Source organism: Aethalodelphis obliquidens, unplaced genomic scaffold (genome assembly GCF_003676395.1).
Source record: "Aethalodelphis obliquidens isolate GAN/ISIS:26980383/991018 unplaced genomic scaffold, ASM367639v1 scaffold58, whole genome shotgun sequence".
In the NCBI taxonomy this organism is placed as follows: Eukaryota; Metazoa; Chordata; class Mammalia; order Artiodactyla; family Delphinidae; genus Aethalodelphis; species Aethalodelphis obliquidens.
In genome coordinates this window covers 10,526,819-10,540,472 of record NW_020838002.1, presented here as the reverse complement: position 1 = coordinate 10,540,472, position 13,654 = coordinate 10,526,819, and the positions used below count along the sequence as shown (strand labels likewise).

Sequence of the window (13,654 nt, the reverse complement as noted above, 5' to 3'; positions counted from 1 at the left end):
TGGTCACCACATGAAACCGTAGAGATTCGCAACAAAAAACCTCATAGTGCATGCAACCCCTTAGCCACGTTGACTTAACGACATTGTGTGGTCACTGTTAGGTTAGGTAACATAGTAAACTGGAAGAACCATTGTTCAGTCCCAAAGGTGTGATTATCCAGTAAGTATTTATGTCTTTGGCCATGTTAGGAGAGCAGAACAGTGTATGGTCCTTAGCTTAAATTTAATAGGCATATAGGATGTGCATGTAGGTTCTGACAAGTTAGACTACATAGCCAAAACCTGCACATTTTTAGAGAATCTTGTGTTTTATGTAAAACGCTCCCAAGGAAAAAGAATACTGTGGCTTTTAAGATCTGTAGGTGCTCCTCTAAAGACTATGTCGGTTAATGTGCCTACTTTATACCTTTTAAACTTACTTTGGATGACGGTTGGTAAAGGACGTTGAAAATGACAAGTTCAATATATAGGTGCTAACTTTAATAACTTTCATTACTGAGTACACACTGGGTACTAGCAAAGAAAGAGTATTCACCCTGGGGGTTTAAATCTAAGTTAGAAAAGGCATTAAAACCCAGATATAAAACGTAACAAAACGAGGAGACCAGAACAGTCTCTTTCCATCTGAGATTACTTTCCCTGATTTGGATTTGAGCACACTGCTTAGTATCTTTGGACAATGTTTCACATACTATAGGTATTTAATAAGTACTTATTGTAAGGTTAAAAAGCTAATTTTGCTTGATAAATTGCTCTTTCTCAAGGAGGTAGCCTGGGCGCTACAACTGTGATAAAACCAACATTTGAGGGGAAAATGCTTAGAAAATTACTTCCCTGTAAAACAGTTTTTAGACGTTTTAACTATGTATCTTCATTTTAGAGCAGGCACTCTTTTTCGCTATTGGTCTATTTTCAACTAAGCAAATATAATATTTAGTGCTGCAGCAAATATTTCATGACTAAGTATCTGCCTCAGAGAGCTTACCTTTAATTAACAAAATAAATGATTGCTTAAAAAAGCCAGGGGCTTCCCTGGTGGCGCAGTGGTTGAGAGTCTGCCTGCCGATGCAGGGGACACGGGTTCGTGCCCCGCTCCGGGAAGATCCCACATGCCGCTGAGCCTGCGCGTCCGGAGCCTGTGCTCCGCAACGGGAGAGGGCACAACAGTGAGAGGCCTGCGTACCGCAAAAAAAAAAAAAAAAAAAAAAGCCAGTTGTTGCCTTTTTTAAATTTCGATATTGGCAATGTGAAGGGCAAGGGTAAAGAATTTTAAAGGCCAAGAAAGAGTGGGCAATCAACAGCAGAAGATATTTTGCTGGTACCTCGTAAAGAACAGTTGGTGTGATGGAGATGTGGTAAATTATCAGCAAAATACCATTCTTTTTCTTCTCTGGGAGGTCAACAATGTGTGAGAAGCCAAGCACAAAACTCCGACATAAATGAGATATGACTAGTCTCCAAGCTACCTGAGTTTAAAAGAAAAGAATATTGATTTGAAAAAAAAAGAATATTGATTTGTTCCTTATACTCCTATCTTCATAGACTATACACAAATTCCTAGGGAGCAAAGTATGTTTTTGTATAATTTATACAACCTATTGGACAAGGTGCTCAATAAAAATTGTCATTTTCTGAACACAAAGCTATTAATATATATGTGGTAGACATCCCCAGTTTCTAATTGTGTAAAATTAAAGGCATGGTAATGAGTCACTTACTGAAGGTCATAGGATAAGGTCCTAGACTGGATTATATTCTTCCTTTCTTCTCTTTCCCCCTCGCTTCTCTGTCCTCAAAATTGACAGCTGAAAATTCATTAGAATACATACTGTTGTTTTCACTGTAATAACCACATTGTTTTATGTGGTAGCAAAATCAACAGCAGGATGTTATTTAAATTGCCACAGTTGTCCAGATCTGAGTATCTGTGAATTGGGTTTTCTTTTTCATGACCTGACAGTGGGAAGTTGTGTTCTATCTGTCAAAAACAGAGGTACATTTTCCCCACTAAACAAATTTTAAAGGAAAAATAAGATCCACAAGTTAAAATGTAAGCTCCTTGAGGGCTGGATCTTATTTTCTTTTGTCTCCCCCGGGACCTATATCTGGCCTACTGGAACTCAGTAAATCTTTATTGAATGATCTCTTTCTCTTCTATAAAATCAAGTCAGAATGGTCTTTTTTTTCCTTATTAATTTGTTTCTATTAATGCAATTTCATTAGCTTTCTCTTACATGACTTCCCTAACTGGAGGTGGAATAAACACACAGTACATTTCATTCTTAGTTGTGATTCAATGTCTGTAACTGGGAGACAAACTTACTGAGAGATATTTAAGACCTAGGACAAGAAGCAGCAGACCAATTAGACACATGCTCATTGTCATCAAATACTTTAAATTACTATTTTTTTAATGAGAGGACAATATGGTTAGAGCCTCTCAGCCTCCTATGAATGCTTTGAACAGGTAAGTTGTAGGATATTAGTACTGTGACATAGCAGGAAAACCAATGACCTTTCCTAGTCATGCTTAATTTACACACTATAATCTTATTGATTAAATTTCAAGGTTTTTTTTTTTCAGTCTTTATTGAATTCGTTACAATATTGCTTCTGTTTTACATTTTTGTTTTTTTGGCTCTGAGGCATGTGGGATCCTAACTCCCTGACCAGGGACTGAACCCACACCCACTGCATTGAAATTCGAAGGCTTAACCATCGGACTGCCAGGGAAGTCCCTCAAGTTTTCCTTTTTTTTTTTTTTTTGCCGTACGCGGGCCTCTCACTGTTGTGGCCTCTCCCGTTGCAGAGCACAGGCTCCGCACGCGCAGGCCCAGCGGCCATGGCTCACGGGCCCAGCTGCTCCACTGCATGTGGGATCTTCCCGGACCGGGGCACGAACCCGTGTCCTCTGCATCGGCAGGCAGACTCTCAACCACTATGCCACCAGGGAAGCCCCAAGTCTTCCTTTTTAATTGAAAATAAAATCTGACTTTTGTTTTTATAGCTATATAACTGTTCAAAAGACTGATTTTTTTAGGGGGAAACTTCTTTTAATAATAGATTACCTCCAAATATAACTGATTGTAGTTAGCAAGGATAAAATGCCACATAAATACCAAATTAGCCATCATCAATATAACAAATTGAAGTAAACTAATTAGTATAATAGTCATATTTGCTATTTACCCCCACCCTTACCAGCATATGCACCTCTAGTCCGCAGACACACAAACACTAACTCCTCGTCCCATCCATCAGCTCTAGCTCAAAAAATACCATCTGTGGGGAAAACTTTCTTGACTCTACTGTAAAGTCAATTCTTGATTTGACACTCTTGGCAACCTATACTTCATGACTTAACATAGTTTATAACAGTTGTTTAATGCGTTTCCCCCATTAGATTGCAGGATCCAAGATATCAGGAAATTTTTGCTTATCATCCCTAGCAGAAAGTAGGCTAAAAAAATGACTAGTTTTGCCTTGAGGCAACAGCTTTGTCTCAAGGCAAAACTATTGTCTCATTAATTATGAAGTATATAAACCACAACAAATAATTCCATCTATTCTATGGAGGATTTAACTGTTTTCTGACTTTATAAGTATTTGATTTTAAACATTTGCTTTCTTATACTGAGGTTTCTTAAAGACTAAAATTAAGCAGTAGTGTTGACAGTTCCACAACTGAGATTTTAATGTAAATGTTATAAAATACATACAATAAAAAATACAGAATAATAGGTGATATAAGATGGAAAGTAGGGGCTTCCCTGGGGGCGCAGTGGTTAGGAATCTGCCTGCCAATGCAGGGGGCACGGGTTCAAGCCCTGGTCCAGAAAGATCCCACAGGCCACGGAGCAACTAAGCCCGTGCACCACAACCACTGAGCCTGCGCTCTAGAGCCCGCGTGCCACAACTACTGAGCCCGTGAGCCACACAACTACTGAAGCCTGTGCGCCTAGAGCCCGTGCTCCGCAACAAGGGAAGCCACCGCAGTGAGAAGCCCGTGCACCGCAACGAAGAGTAGACCCCGCTCACCACAACTAGAGAAAGCCCGTGTGCAACAATGAAGACCCAACACAGCCCAAAATAAAATAAATTTATTTAAAAAAAAAAAAAGATGGAAAGTAAAAATCCTCCTCCTCACCCTCCAATCTTCCAGTATCACAACTGTAAACACAACAGTTTCTTTAAAATACTGAAATTTATAAATATTCTAACAAGTCAAGAGGCTTTGTTTCTTCTGTATTGGTTTGTTTACATGGTGTTGAGATACATTTAAAATATTAAGCATCACTACTGTTAGAGTAGGAATGAAAATTTTATAATAAAATACACTTAACACTGAGTTGCCAAAAGCCCATTTTGTATTTATTCTTCCTCATTAAAATAATATTGCTCAAAACATATACTACCTGTACTGATCACCAAAATTTTACCGTCTTATCTTGCAAGTGCAGCACATATATAACTAAGCAGTTGGTAAACATGTAGAGATTGAGTACAAATAAGGCCCACAAGGTACTGCTGTGTAATGTATCTACCAACAGGTTGACTAGGCCAGTTGTTACATTTGACAGCAAGAAAAAAATTAACTGGTTTCTGTTCATTGCTGTGATTAAACAAAGAGTGGGTTCCTTTGTTTCAGCTTCAGAGACTAGAGATTCTGAATACTTTCTGTTTGCAGCAGGTGACTGGATAATTTTCCAAGAACATGGTACTGTTGCCCCTTTAATTAGAAATTTGGCAAAATTCAAAATTATATCACCCAGTAATAAACTACTAAGAAGGATCAGGCAAGAAGCAACTATCCAAATACAAAAGGCTAAATTGGCCATTCTTCGAGATGCTACTTCTACATTTACCTGAACTATGTAAAGAGATATGAAGAAGCCAATAGCTGTCAATAGAATACAACATGCTACTTTTATCCAGTCTTTGATATGTGATCTTTTTTTAAGTACGTATGATCCTGTTTGAACACCAGCCATGTGTATTGCCACATATCCCAAGGTAGAGCTTATTCCTTCTCGGTTGGCATTTAATAAACCAACCCTTGTGCCACTGCCATCACTACCATACAAAATTAACCTTTTCAGTGGGGTAAAATCAAGGGCTAACTGGTAGAATACAGTAATGCTGATAGCCACAATCCAGGATTTATTTAGGGGAAAAATAATCAAAAGCAGTGATGTTATCAATTTCACAACTATTAAGGTAAAGAAAAAATTCCAGTGAACTCCATACTCAGTTAAATGTTCCTGATAGCCTATGGATTTTATAATGACTAATCGTCCCACTCCTAGGAAGACTAATGGCCAAACAGAGTACAATGACTTTGTAAGATAAAGTCTGGACCCTTTTGTATATTTTCTCCTAACCTCTGGACAAACCATTGCAGTCCCAAAAATAAAGCCTCCTACTCCAAAATCCATTGCTCCTGTCCCGTAGAGCTCGGTTTTGGCAAATCTTCTGGGAAAAAGAGGGAAGTCCACAGCCAAAATGGCAACAGCAGTAAATGCACTGTTAATTACACGGAAACAGGAGATGGCTGGAATGTATTCTGATTCTATACTGCTTTTCAAGAATTTTTCAAGGATTTTCCCGACAGGCATTCTGGCATAGCAAGTTCTCCTGCAGTATGTTTCATAGAGCAGCCCTGCCCCAAAGATAATTACAATGAGATACTCAAGGAGGACAAATGAAGCGAAAATGGTCAAAGTGGTCACCAGGGGAACTATTAGGAAAGCAAAGTCAATGAAGAATCGAGTTCTCCAGGTATGTGAAGAACAACATAAGTGCTGTGAGACAATGATCAGGAGCCCTCTACACAGGATACAGAGTGCAGGTAAGCACAAGCCCTCGGTGATTTCCAGCACGCTCGTTCCATTGTGGTTACTGACAAAAGCTTCCTTCATCTGCTTTTGAGACATTTTTTCTTCTTCCTGTGAAAACAAGAGCAAAGGGATGGGGCTAATCTGGCAGTCCAGTAGTTAAAGACTCTTTGCTTCCACTGCAGGGGGCACGGGTTTGATCCCTGGTAGGAGAACTAAGATGCATTTGTGGAAAGCAACGTTCCTGTGGAACTGGCACATATATGTACATGACTTGGTAATTTGCATAAATATGCACCTGACTTGATTTTACTCTTATTCCTGAGTTTCGGAGCAGAACCTAGGACTTGCGATTCCCCTTACAAGGACTGCTGGAAGAAGCCTAACACTAATATCTGAGGATAAGAATGTCATACTAATAGTATGAAATTACTGGTTAAAATGTTTTAGCTATTCTCAGTATAAGGCAGACTCACAAAGAAAGTGAATTTGAGATACATAACCTGAGAGTGGACTCACGGTAGGATAGAAATTCCTACTACAAAGCATGTAAAGGTCATGAAGATAATATAATGAAAATTGAATATACCTCACTAATGATTTAGAGTCAAATCTGAGACGGGAGGAGAAGAGGGACAGGGAAAGAGAAGGTATTTAAGTATACTTTGGAGTTGGGGGCCCGGGTTTCTGTCCTGAGCCTCTCTGAACCTCCTGCCTCTAGTACAAAATGCAATCCTCCAGTGATCTCCTGAGCCCCAGGCTACTCCTTACCTCATTTACAGGTTAAGGTGTAGGTAGGTAGAATGGATGCTAATCGTGGAGGAGGAGTAGGGGCCGTAAAGTACACACTAGTGTTGTTTTAAAGGGATATAAAACACCTCTCTGCCACATATCCATGTCTGAAACGTGGCACCTGGGAAGAACACATTTGTTGGCCACACAAGAACCATATTGAATAAAAGAATGCATGCATGCGTAATGGCCTATCTGGGCCCAGCAGCATTACCTCCCGAGAACAAATCGATCCAAACCTGCTGGCCTTTAAAAATAAAACAGCCCTTTTCCCGACAGACACGCGCCCCGGCCGCGCCGGCCGTTATACCTCACGTGTTCCTAGTGGTCTCTGCGCCCAAAGGTAGAGGGACCCGTAAGAGTGCCGGGGCACGGGATACCCCCGCAAGGGCGGGAGACGCGCGAGCCAGCCGCTTCCGCCTCCCGAACAGCGCTTCCGGCCGACGCCGGGCGGCCTGCGTTTCTGGGCCGGACCCCCGCGCGCGTCCCCGCCCACATGGGTGCGCGTTTCCCACGTCCTGCAGGCTCCCCATGCGCGTCCTTCCCTGTCAAGGGCTTGCCTAGCCCAGGTGCTCTCGGGCCTTGGCCTTCGGCAGGTCGGTAAGAGGAGCTCGGGCGGGAAGGGCGTTTCCCGCACCTCACTACTGGCCCTCAGACCCCACGGCGAGCCCTCGTCAGTGGGGGGTGGGGGTGGCCAGGGCGCCTGGTCTCCCTACGGCGAGACCCACAGCCCCGTGAGGGCCCGGAGGCCCTGAAGCCCTCCCTCCCTTCTCTTCTGCATCTTACCCCAGGTTCTCAGAATATTTTGTCCTGGAGCAAGCCCCCAACTCCGGATGCCGGCGCCCCGGACGAGCCACGTGCGCCCCGCGCAGCGAGTGCGCGCCCCGCCCCAAGGGAGGAGCGTGCTGGCTCCCAGGCACTTGGCCCCAGCTGCAGCCCGCGGCTGCGACCCGGCGTTCCCTGCTTTTCCTCCTCTCCGGCTGGCTCCTGACCCCGCCTCCGCCCTCCCCTACCCGGGCTCTTCCCGCCGCCTCACCGGGCCCGCCCGTCTGCCTTTCCAGTCTGGCCGGCGGGGGCCGCACGCTGGGCGGCTCAGGCCGTGGGACCGGTGAGTGCCACCCCCAGCCGGGTCCGAAGCCCTTTGCGTGCCCGAAGGGACAGGGGAGGCCGGTGGGCCCCCGCGGCGCTGGGGAAGAAGGGGGGCGTCTCTCCCTCCCCTTTCCAAAGCGCCGTTTCCCTTCCCTTTCCCTTTTCTTTTTGACCCTCTCGTATCCCAGGAAGAGGTAGCCCAGCTCTTTGCCTTTTTCCAGAACAAGAACCTTTCATAGTCACTCACCACCGAGCCGGCAGGAGGCGGCCCGGGGTGGGGGAAAGGTCCCGCTCCTCTCCTCTCCTTGGCTAGGGACCTGGGAGGGGGCGGTTGGCCCTGGGAGGCGTCGGGGCAGCCGTGCCCTTGGCTGGGGTCACGTCCACCTTCCCAGGAAGGACATACTGTCCCCGTGCCAGGTGCTTCCGGAGCGGCATCCCAGCCCCGGGCCCGGCGGGCACCTCGCGGGGACAAGGAGTGTCCGTTCCCGCCGGGAACCTGGGGGCGGGGCTCCCAGGACCCTTACCCTGCTCTTCTCGTGTGCCCTCCCACTGTCGTCTGAGCCGAGGAGAACCGGAGGCTGGAGGGGAGGAGGGAGGGGGAGAGCTGTTGTTCAGGTTGCCACCTGCCCTGACTAGGGGTTTTCATCTATTCATTACCGTCTCCCTCCTGCCCACAGTGGTCACTCCCTTACCAGAAGTTCTTGGCTGGTAATCGCGAAGCCGACAGGGAGCAAGAGCTGGGAGAACTGGAGAGAACCGCTCTAATCTGACTTGATTCTGGCAAGAAGTGGACCCTGCGTCATAATAACCAGCATTTGCAAAGCGGTCTCAGAGGTACTATCCCATTTGATCCTTAACTCAGCATTGTGAGGTCTGGGTATTAGTGGTCCTTTTTGCAAATGAGGGAACAGAATAAGGCTGCTTTTGAGGGATTGTGGGCTTTGGATTCTAACCCTACAACCTGTTGTGTTCCTCTCTGATCCTCTCTCTTAAGATGAGCTTCTAGTTGAGGGAACTTTGTTGGCCTTGAGTCTCTGGAGCCCTCTGCATGGCTGTCCCCTGGATGGGGTCCAGCCAGTGTCCAGGGTGAATGTGTCCACCACAGTCCTGATGCCCTCTTTTGCCTGAATTGTCGTTTTTCCAGTTTCCATGGCAGCCCCTATCCCTGAGGTCTTTCAGAAAAGGCTGGATGTATTCAGGGGCTCAAGAAAGTCTCCACCAAGGTCAATTCATTACTGACACCCCTCATTCTCATCCTCATCCTTCCTTGCTGGGGAGGTGTGAAGCCTGGGAAATTCCAAGTCTGTGAGTCACTTACAGTTTTTCAGAGATTGGCCTAAGCCCAGCTTTACAACACCGGCTCTCTCGGACGGGTTCCCCTCCTCTGAAATCTTCGCCTTCTTAAAGTTGACACTGAACTGTTCCACTTGATTAGTGCTCCCAAATGGATCCTCCATCCTTAGTACTAACAATACTTCCCCTCTGAATGAATATTCAGAGTTGTACTTTGTAGGGTGCTTTCACCTGGTTGCCCTTCACAGCCACTCCTTGTGAGGTAGACAAGATGAGGAATGAAGGTGCGTGGGGAAGGTGTGATGGCTTACCAGTGAAGGACTGAGCTGTGGCTTCTGTCCCACACAGCAACTTTCCTGGAACATCAAAAGTTGACTCCAGCCTCCCTGCCCCACTGACTACTGACGGTACTAAGATAGGACATTTCTGTGTGCTGCAGAGGATAGAGCACGAGGCATCTCTGTCTTCCGGTGTCCTCATCCTGCATGGCACGCTGACTCAGAAGATTTGCAGCCCCACCTCACACCCCGTAGTAAAACTGGCCCTGAAGGAGCCCAGGGCGCCTCTGGAGGCTCCTGTAAGTTTCCCCTGTTCCCTCATCGGCAGGGGGCGGCACAGACTCTCCCTCTCTGCCCAGGCTCACCCGGGTTCTCATTTTGGTTCTTCCTGCTTGGTGTGAGGAGCAGGAGTGAGTCACCCTGGAGAAGCCGTCACCTGTGTGTGCCCCTTGTCTTCCCTCTCATGCCACAGGCTCTAGGGTGATTCGTCTCAGAGATTCCTCAAGAACTGAGCCCTTTGCAGGACTCATGCCCCAGCCTGTGCCCCCATGACCAGGTGGATAGCACTCCTTGTGCCTGCGACCCAGAACCCTGGCTGACCACATTGAAGCAGGATGCTCCAGCAGGTAAACCCTCACCCTTCGATAACCCTGGCCCTCAGGCACCTGAGGCACCTCCGCATCTTTCATTTACCTGAATGAAGCTTCCACTGCTCTGACCTGGAAAGAAGGGAAAGACCCCTTAAAGGTCTTTCTTCTTTTCTGTCTTCAGATAGTCATTCCAGTGCCTTTCACCTGTTTCTAAGAAGCTCTTCCTGATACCTAATTTGAATCTCCCCTGTTGTGGTTTTTAGCTCTTTTCCCTGGGATGGGTAAGATGGGCTGGGTGAGGGAATCCTTAGGGCGTTTTGGTGACCTTGCAAGCCTGAGCCGGTGAGGGAGTCCTGAGAGACGTCCCTCACAGCCTGAGTTATTAAGGCAAGTGGAAGGCTGTGGCCTCCAAGAGGAGGTGTTCCTTGAAGCTGAGCCTTAAAGAATAAGTAGGAATTGGGACTTCCCTGGCAGTCCAGTGGTTAAGACTCCGCCCTCCCACTGCAGCGGGCACGGGTTCAGTCCCTGGTTGGGGAACTAAGGTCCTGCGTGACATGCAGTGTGGCAAAAAAAAAAAAAGTAGGAATTAGCCAGGTGGAGAAGGAAATAAGCAGTCCAGGCCAAGAGGTCAGTCTGTGCAAAAATGTGAGAGAAGAGGACCTATGTGGAAATATACAAGAATTCTGATGAATGGATCATGGAGTCCACGGTGGGTTGCTGTAGGGACTTGAAACCTGCCCTTACTCCAGGCCTCAGCCTCTGAAAGGCTCCTATGGCCCCCGTCCTGCCCTTCACTGTGGAGCCCTATCTCATACCCATATCATCCTTCACATGTACCTCTTGGTCCAAAGACAATGCCAGTAGATATTTGCTGAATTTTTACTTACTGAGTGTTGCCACTGGCCTGAAGCAGATGATTCCTGCCCTTTAGGAGATCATGGTCTAGTGGAGTCCTAGGCAGGTAAGGCAGGATAACTGAGAGTGAGGTCAGCCAGCCTCAAGGGAGTCATGGTAGACTCTGCTACTTGACCTTCTCCCAGCCTTTTGGCTGATGAAACAGGCTTGAAGGCTGGAGAGAAGCATGCAGGACAGTCATCTGCTCTGGGCTTTTTTTATTGTCCATTTTTGACTTATTTCTTATTTAAAAAGCAGTAACATTTATCGTAACTGTACTAGCAGCTGCTCTGTGTTGAGCCCTTGCTGTATAGTAGGCACTGTACTAAGCATTTTACACATATAGTTTTGTTTAGTCCTTGAGAAAGATACCATATTACATATATAGTGCTATTATATCCCCATTTTGGAGATAAGGCTCAGAGCAGTTAAATGACTTATTCAAGGTCAAGTTCATTATAAGCAATGTGGGAAATATAGGTAAGCAAAAAGAACATTAAAGTTACCCATAATTGTACTGCCCAGAGATAACCGACATTTCAGAGAATATCCTAGATTTTTTTCCGTAAATATGTATTTTTAAAATATTTAAAGGTATCATTCTCTTTGTAACCTGCTTTATTCCATTGTAAGGATGTACTATAATTTAAGCTACTATTTGGACATTTGGGTTATTTTCAATTGTTTTGCAGTTGTAAATGTTTCTATATATACTGAACATTTTTATGACCTTTGCAGAGGATCATGTTCTAGAAGAAGAATTGCAGGCTTAAGGGACATACGTAGTTTTAAGGCCTTTAATATATTATTGCCTAATTAGAAGGACTGCTTTTAACAAAATTATATTATAATAGCTAACTTTTGGTGGAAGAGACCAGATGCCTTTTCTAAATACTTTATGTGCTTGTTAGCATCTATGGGGTAGATGCTACCACCATTCCCATTTTACAGATGAGGAAAATTGAGGCACAAAGAGATTAAGAAACTTACACAAGATTATACAGCTAGGAAGTGGTAGAATCAGGATTCAAACCCAGGCAATCTAGCTTTCAAGTCCAAGTCAAGGACCATGATACTCAGCTACCTCTCTGGAAGGATAAGAGCTGTTCATAAATTATGGATGGGGGACTTCCCTGGTGGCGCAGTGGTTAAGAATCCGCTTGCCAAAAAAAAAAAAAAAAAAGAATCCGCCTGCTAGTGCCGGGGCATGGGTTCGATCCCTGGTCCAGGAAGATCCCACATGCCGTGGAGCAACTAAGCCTGTGCGCCACAACTACTGAGCCCGCGTGCTGCAACTACCGAAGCCCACGCGCCTAGAGCCCGTGCTCCGCAACAAGAGAAGCCACCGCAGTGAGAAGCCCGTGCACCGCAACGAAGAGTAGCCCCCACTCACCACAACTAGAGAAAGGCCGCGCGCAGCAACAAAGGCCCAGCGCAGCCAAAAAAAAAGCAAAAAAAAAAAAAAAATTATGGATGGCTTTGTGAGTGATTTTCTTTTTTCCCCTAGAGCAGAGGGATTCGCATAGACCCAGTCATGCTCTGACCTTGGCAGTTATCCTGGAGGCCAAGAGCCTGCTTTGTGCATTCATCATCGTGGGCCCAAGTTCAGAGAACATGCAACATCTTTGGAAAGAAACTTATTGGCCTCTCAAATGACACTTGCCTCCTTGGCTTGAGGGTTTGAACTCTAAGGTTAAGTAGTATCATTAGAAACCCACACATGTTATATCACGGACCCCTTCCTCCAGAAGCAGATTTCAGCCAAGTTACTGTCTTCTTTTATTACCAACACCATCTTTCCTGCAGCCCCCAGAGAGAAAAGAGGAGCAATGGGATCACAGGAGGAAAACAGGGAGACGAAACATGTGGAAAGTGTTGGCATCGAGGATGGGCAAGGGAGAGGGAGAAAGGGCCACTTCCCCTTGGTGCTCGTTCTTGGCCTCATCTGACTTCTGAGCCAGGCTTCTTCTCAAGTAGACCAGGGCAGCAGGAGCTAATTAATTAACCAGGCTACATTTAACCCCCAAGAGGCAGCTGCTGAAGGCATGGGGCTACCTCATAGCTGAGTTTTCATCTCAAGCTGAATGGTCTCTTTCAAAAAAGGGCCAAACCATGGTTCTTTTCCTTTGCAGTTCTCCTGTAGCAGCCCCCCACCTTGGGCCCCACCCCTGCCAGCCCAGTAATGCTGGTAGCTGGCCCGGCTAGAAGCTGGAACTCATGGCAGAGGAGAGGGGATTGCATTTATTGATTTACTGAGTACATGTTATGTGGCAGGCACTTGACTAAGTGCTTTGTATATGTCTTCTTATTTTTCTTCCAAATAGCCCTGTGAATTGATTTTATTTTTCCTAATTTACAAATAAAGAAGCTGTGGCTCAGAGAGGTTAAGTAACTTACCGAGTCTCACAGGCCTAGTAAGTGGCAGAGCTGAAGTTTGAACAACCAGGCTATGATACTAGAGGCCTGTTCTCTTTCTGCTGTACAGGCCCCCACCCTTATGTAGCTGCCAGCTGGTCTGAGTCCCAGCTCTCCTGGCCCTGTTACTCCCTCCCAGGTTAATGGCCACAGTTCAGGCTCTGATGCCCATGGCGGGGAATCCCTCAGAGAAGATTTGCAGGAGTTCCTGGGCGGGGAGGCCCCGCTGCACCAGCTGGATGACCTCACCAAGGTGAATCCTGTGACGCTGGAGACAGGTATGGGCCCCCCCTCTCCTCGAGTGTGCCGTCTCCAGTGGGTGGAGGTGTGATGAGGGTATTCAGCACTGCTGCCCCTGGCCAGACTAAGGCAGGCAGGACTCCTGACCTGGAGCCAGACCTCTGCCTGGCAGCTGCCCCCGGGCTCCCCAGTGCAGCCTTTGCTCCAGATGTGGGGCTCGGCTTAATTA

At 46.2% G+C, this 13,654-nt stretch overlaps 2 protein-coding genes across 14 annotated transcripts in view; one reads left to right on the top strand and one right to left on the bottom strand.

Annotated features, from left to right (window-relative positions):
* Positions 1 to 4,082: 4,082 nt before the first annotated feature.
* PIGW (phosphatidylinositol glycan anchor biosynthesis class W) lies at positions 4,083 to 7,514 on the bottom strand. Of its 4 annotated transcripts, none has more exons than XM_027087320.1 (2): positions 7,413 to 7,514; positions 4,083 to 5,945 (listed from the first exon to the last, which is right to left on the bottom strand). In XM_027087320.1, exon 2 carries the CDS (start codon positions 5,931 to 5,933, stop codon positions 4,425 to 4,427), a length of 1,509 nt encoding a protein of 502 aa, XP_026943121.1. In that variant the 5' UTR covers positions 5,934 to 5,945; positions 7,413 to 7,514; the 3' UTR covers positions 4,083 to 4,424. The 4 variants fall into 4 exon arrangements, with proteins under 4 accessions (XP_026943121.1, XP_026943120.1, XP_026943123.1 ...); XM_027087319.1 differs by lacking the exon at positions 7,413 to 7,514 and adding an exon at positions 6,937 to 7,122; XM_027087322.1 differs by lacking the exon at positions 7,413 to 7,514 and adding an exon at positions 6,841 to 6,925.
* Positions 7,515 to 7,557: 43 nt separating this feature from the next.
* Positions 7,558 to 13,654, top strand: part of MYO19 (myosin XIX) — a 34,347-nt gene continuing 28,250 nt past the window's right edge. For 6 of the 10 annotated variants that reach the window (XR_003428781.1, XM_027087314.1, XM_027087313.1 and 3 more), the window contains exons 1-5: positions 7,558 to 7,734; positions 8,393 to 8,549; positions 9,357 to 9,585; positions 9,759 to 9,912; positions 13,325 to 13,463. Coding sequence is in view for 8 of the 10 variants with exons in the window: in XM_027087314.1 (XP_026943115.1) it covers positions 9,901 to 9,912; positions 13,325 to 13,463 (151 nt within the window). In the remaining 2 variants the exon portion in view is untranslated. Of the gene's footprint in view, positions 7,735 to 8,392; positions 8,550 to 9,356; positions 9,586 to 9,758; positions 9,913 to 13,324; positions 13,464 to 13,654 lie in introns of those variants that run through there. The other 4 variants (XM_027087315.1, XM_027087310.1, XM_027087316.1 and 1 more) reach the window with 3 other exon arrangements.

Excerpts from the sequence above, each read along its gene's own strand:
- PIGW (XM_027087320.1), bottom strand. The coding sequence starts at position 5,933 with ATGTCTCAAAAGCAGATGAAGGAAGCTTTTGTCAGTAACCACAATGGA.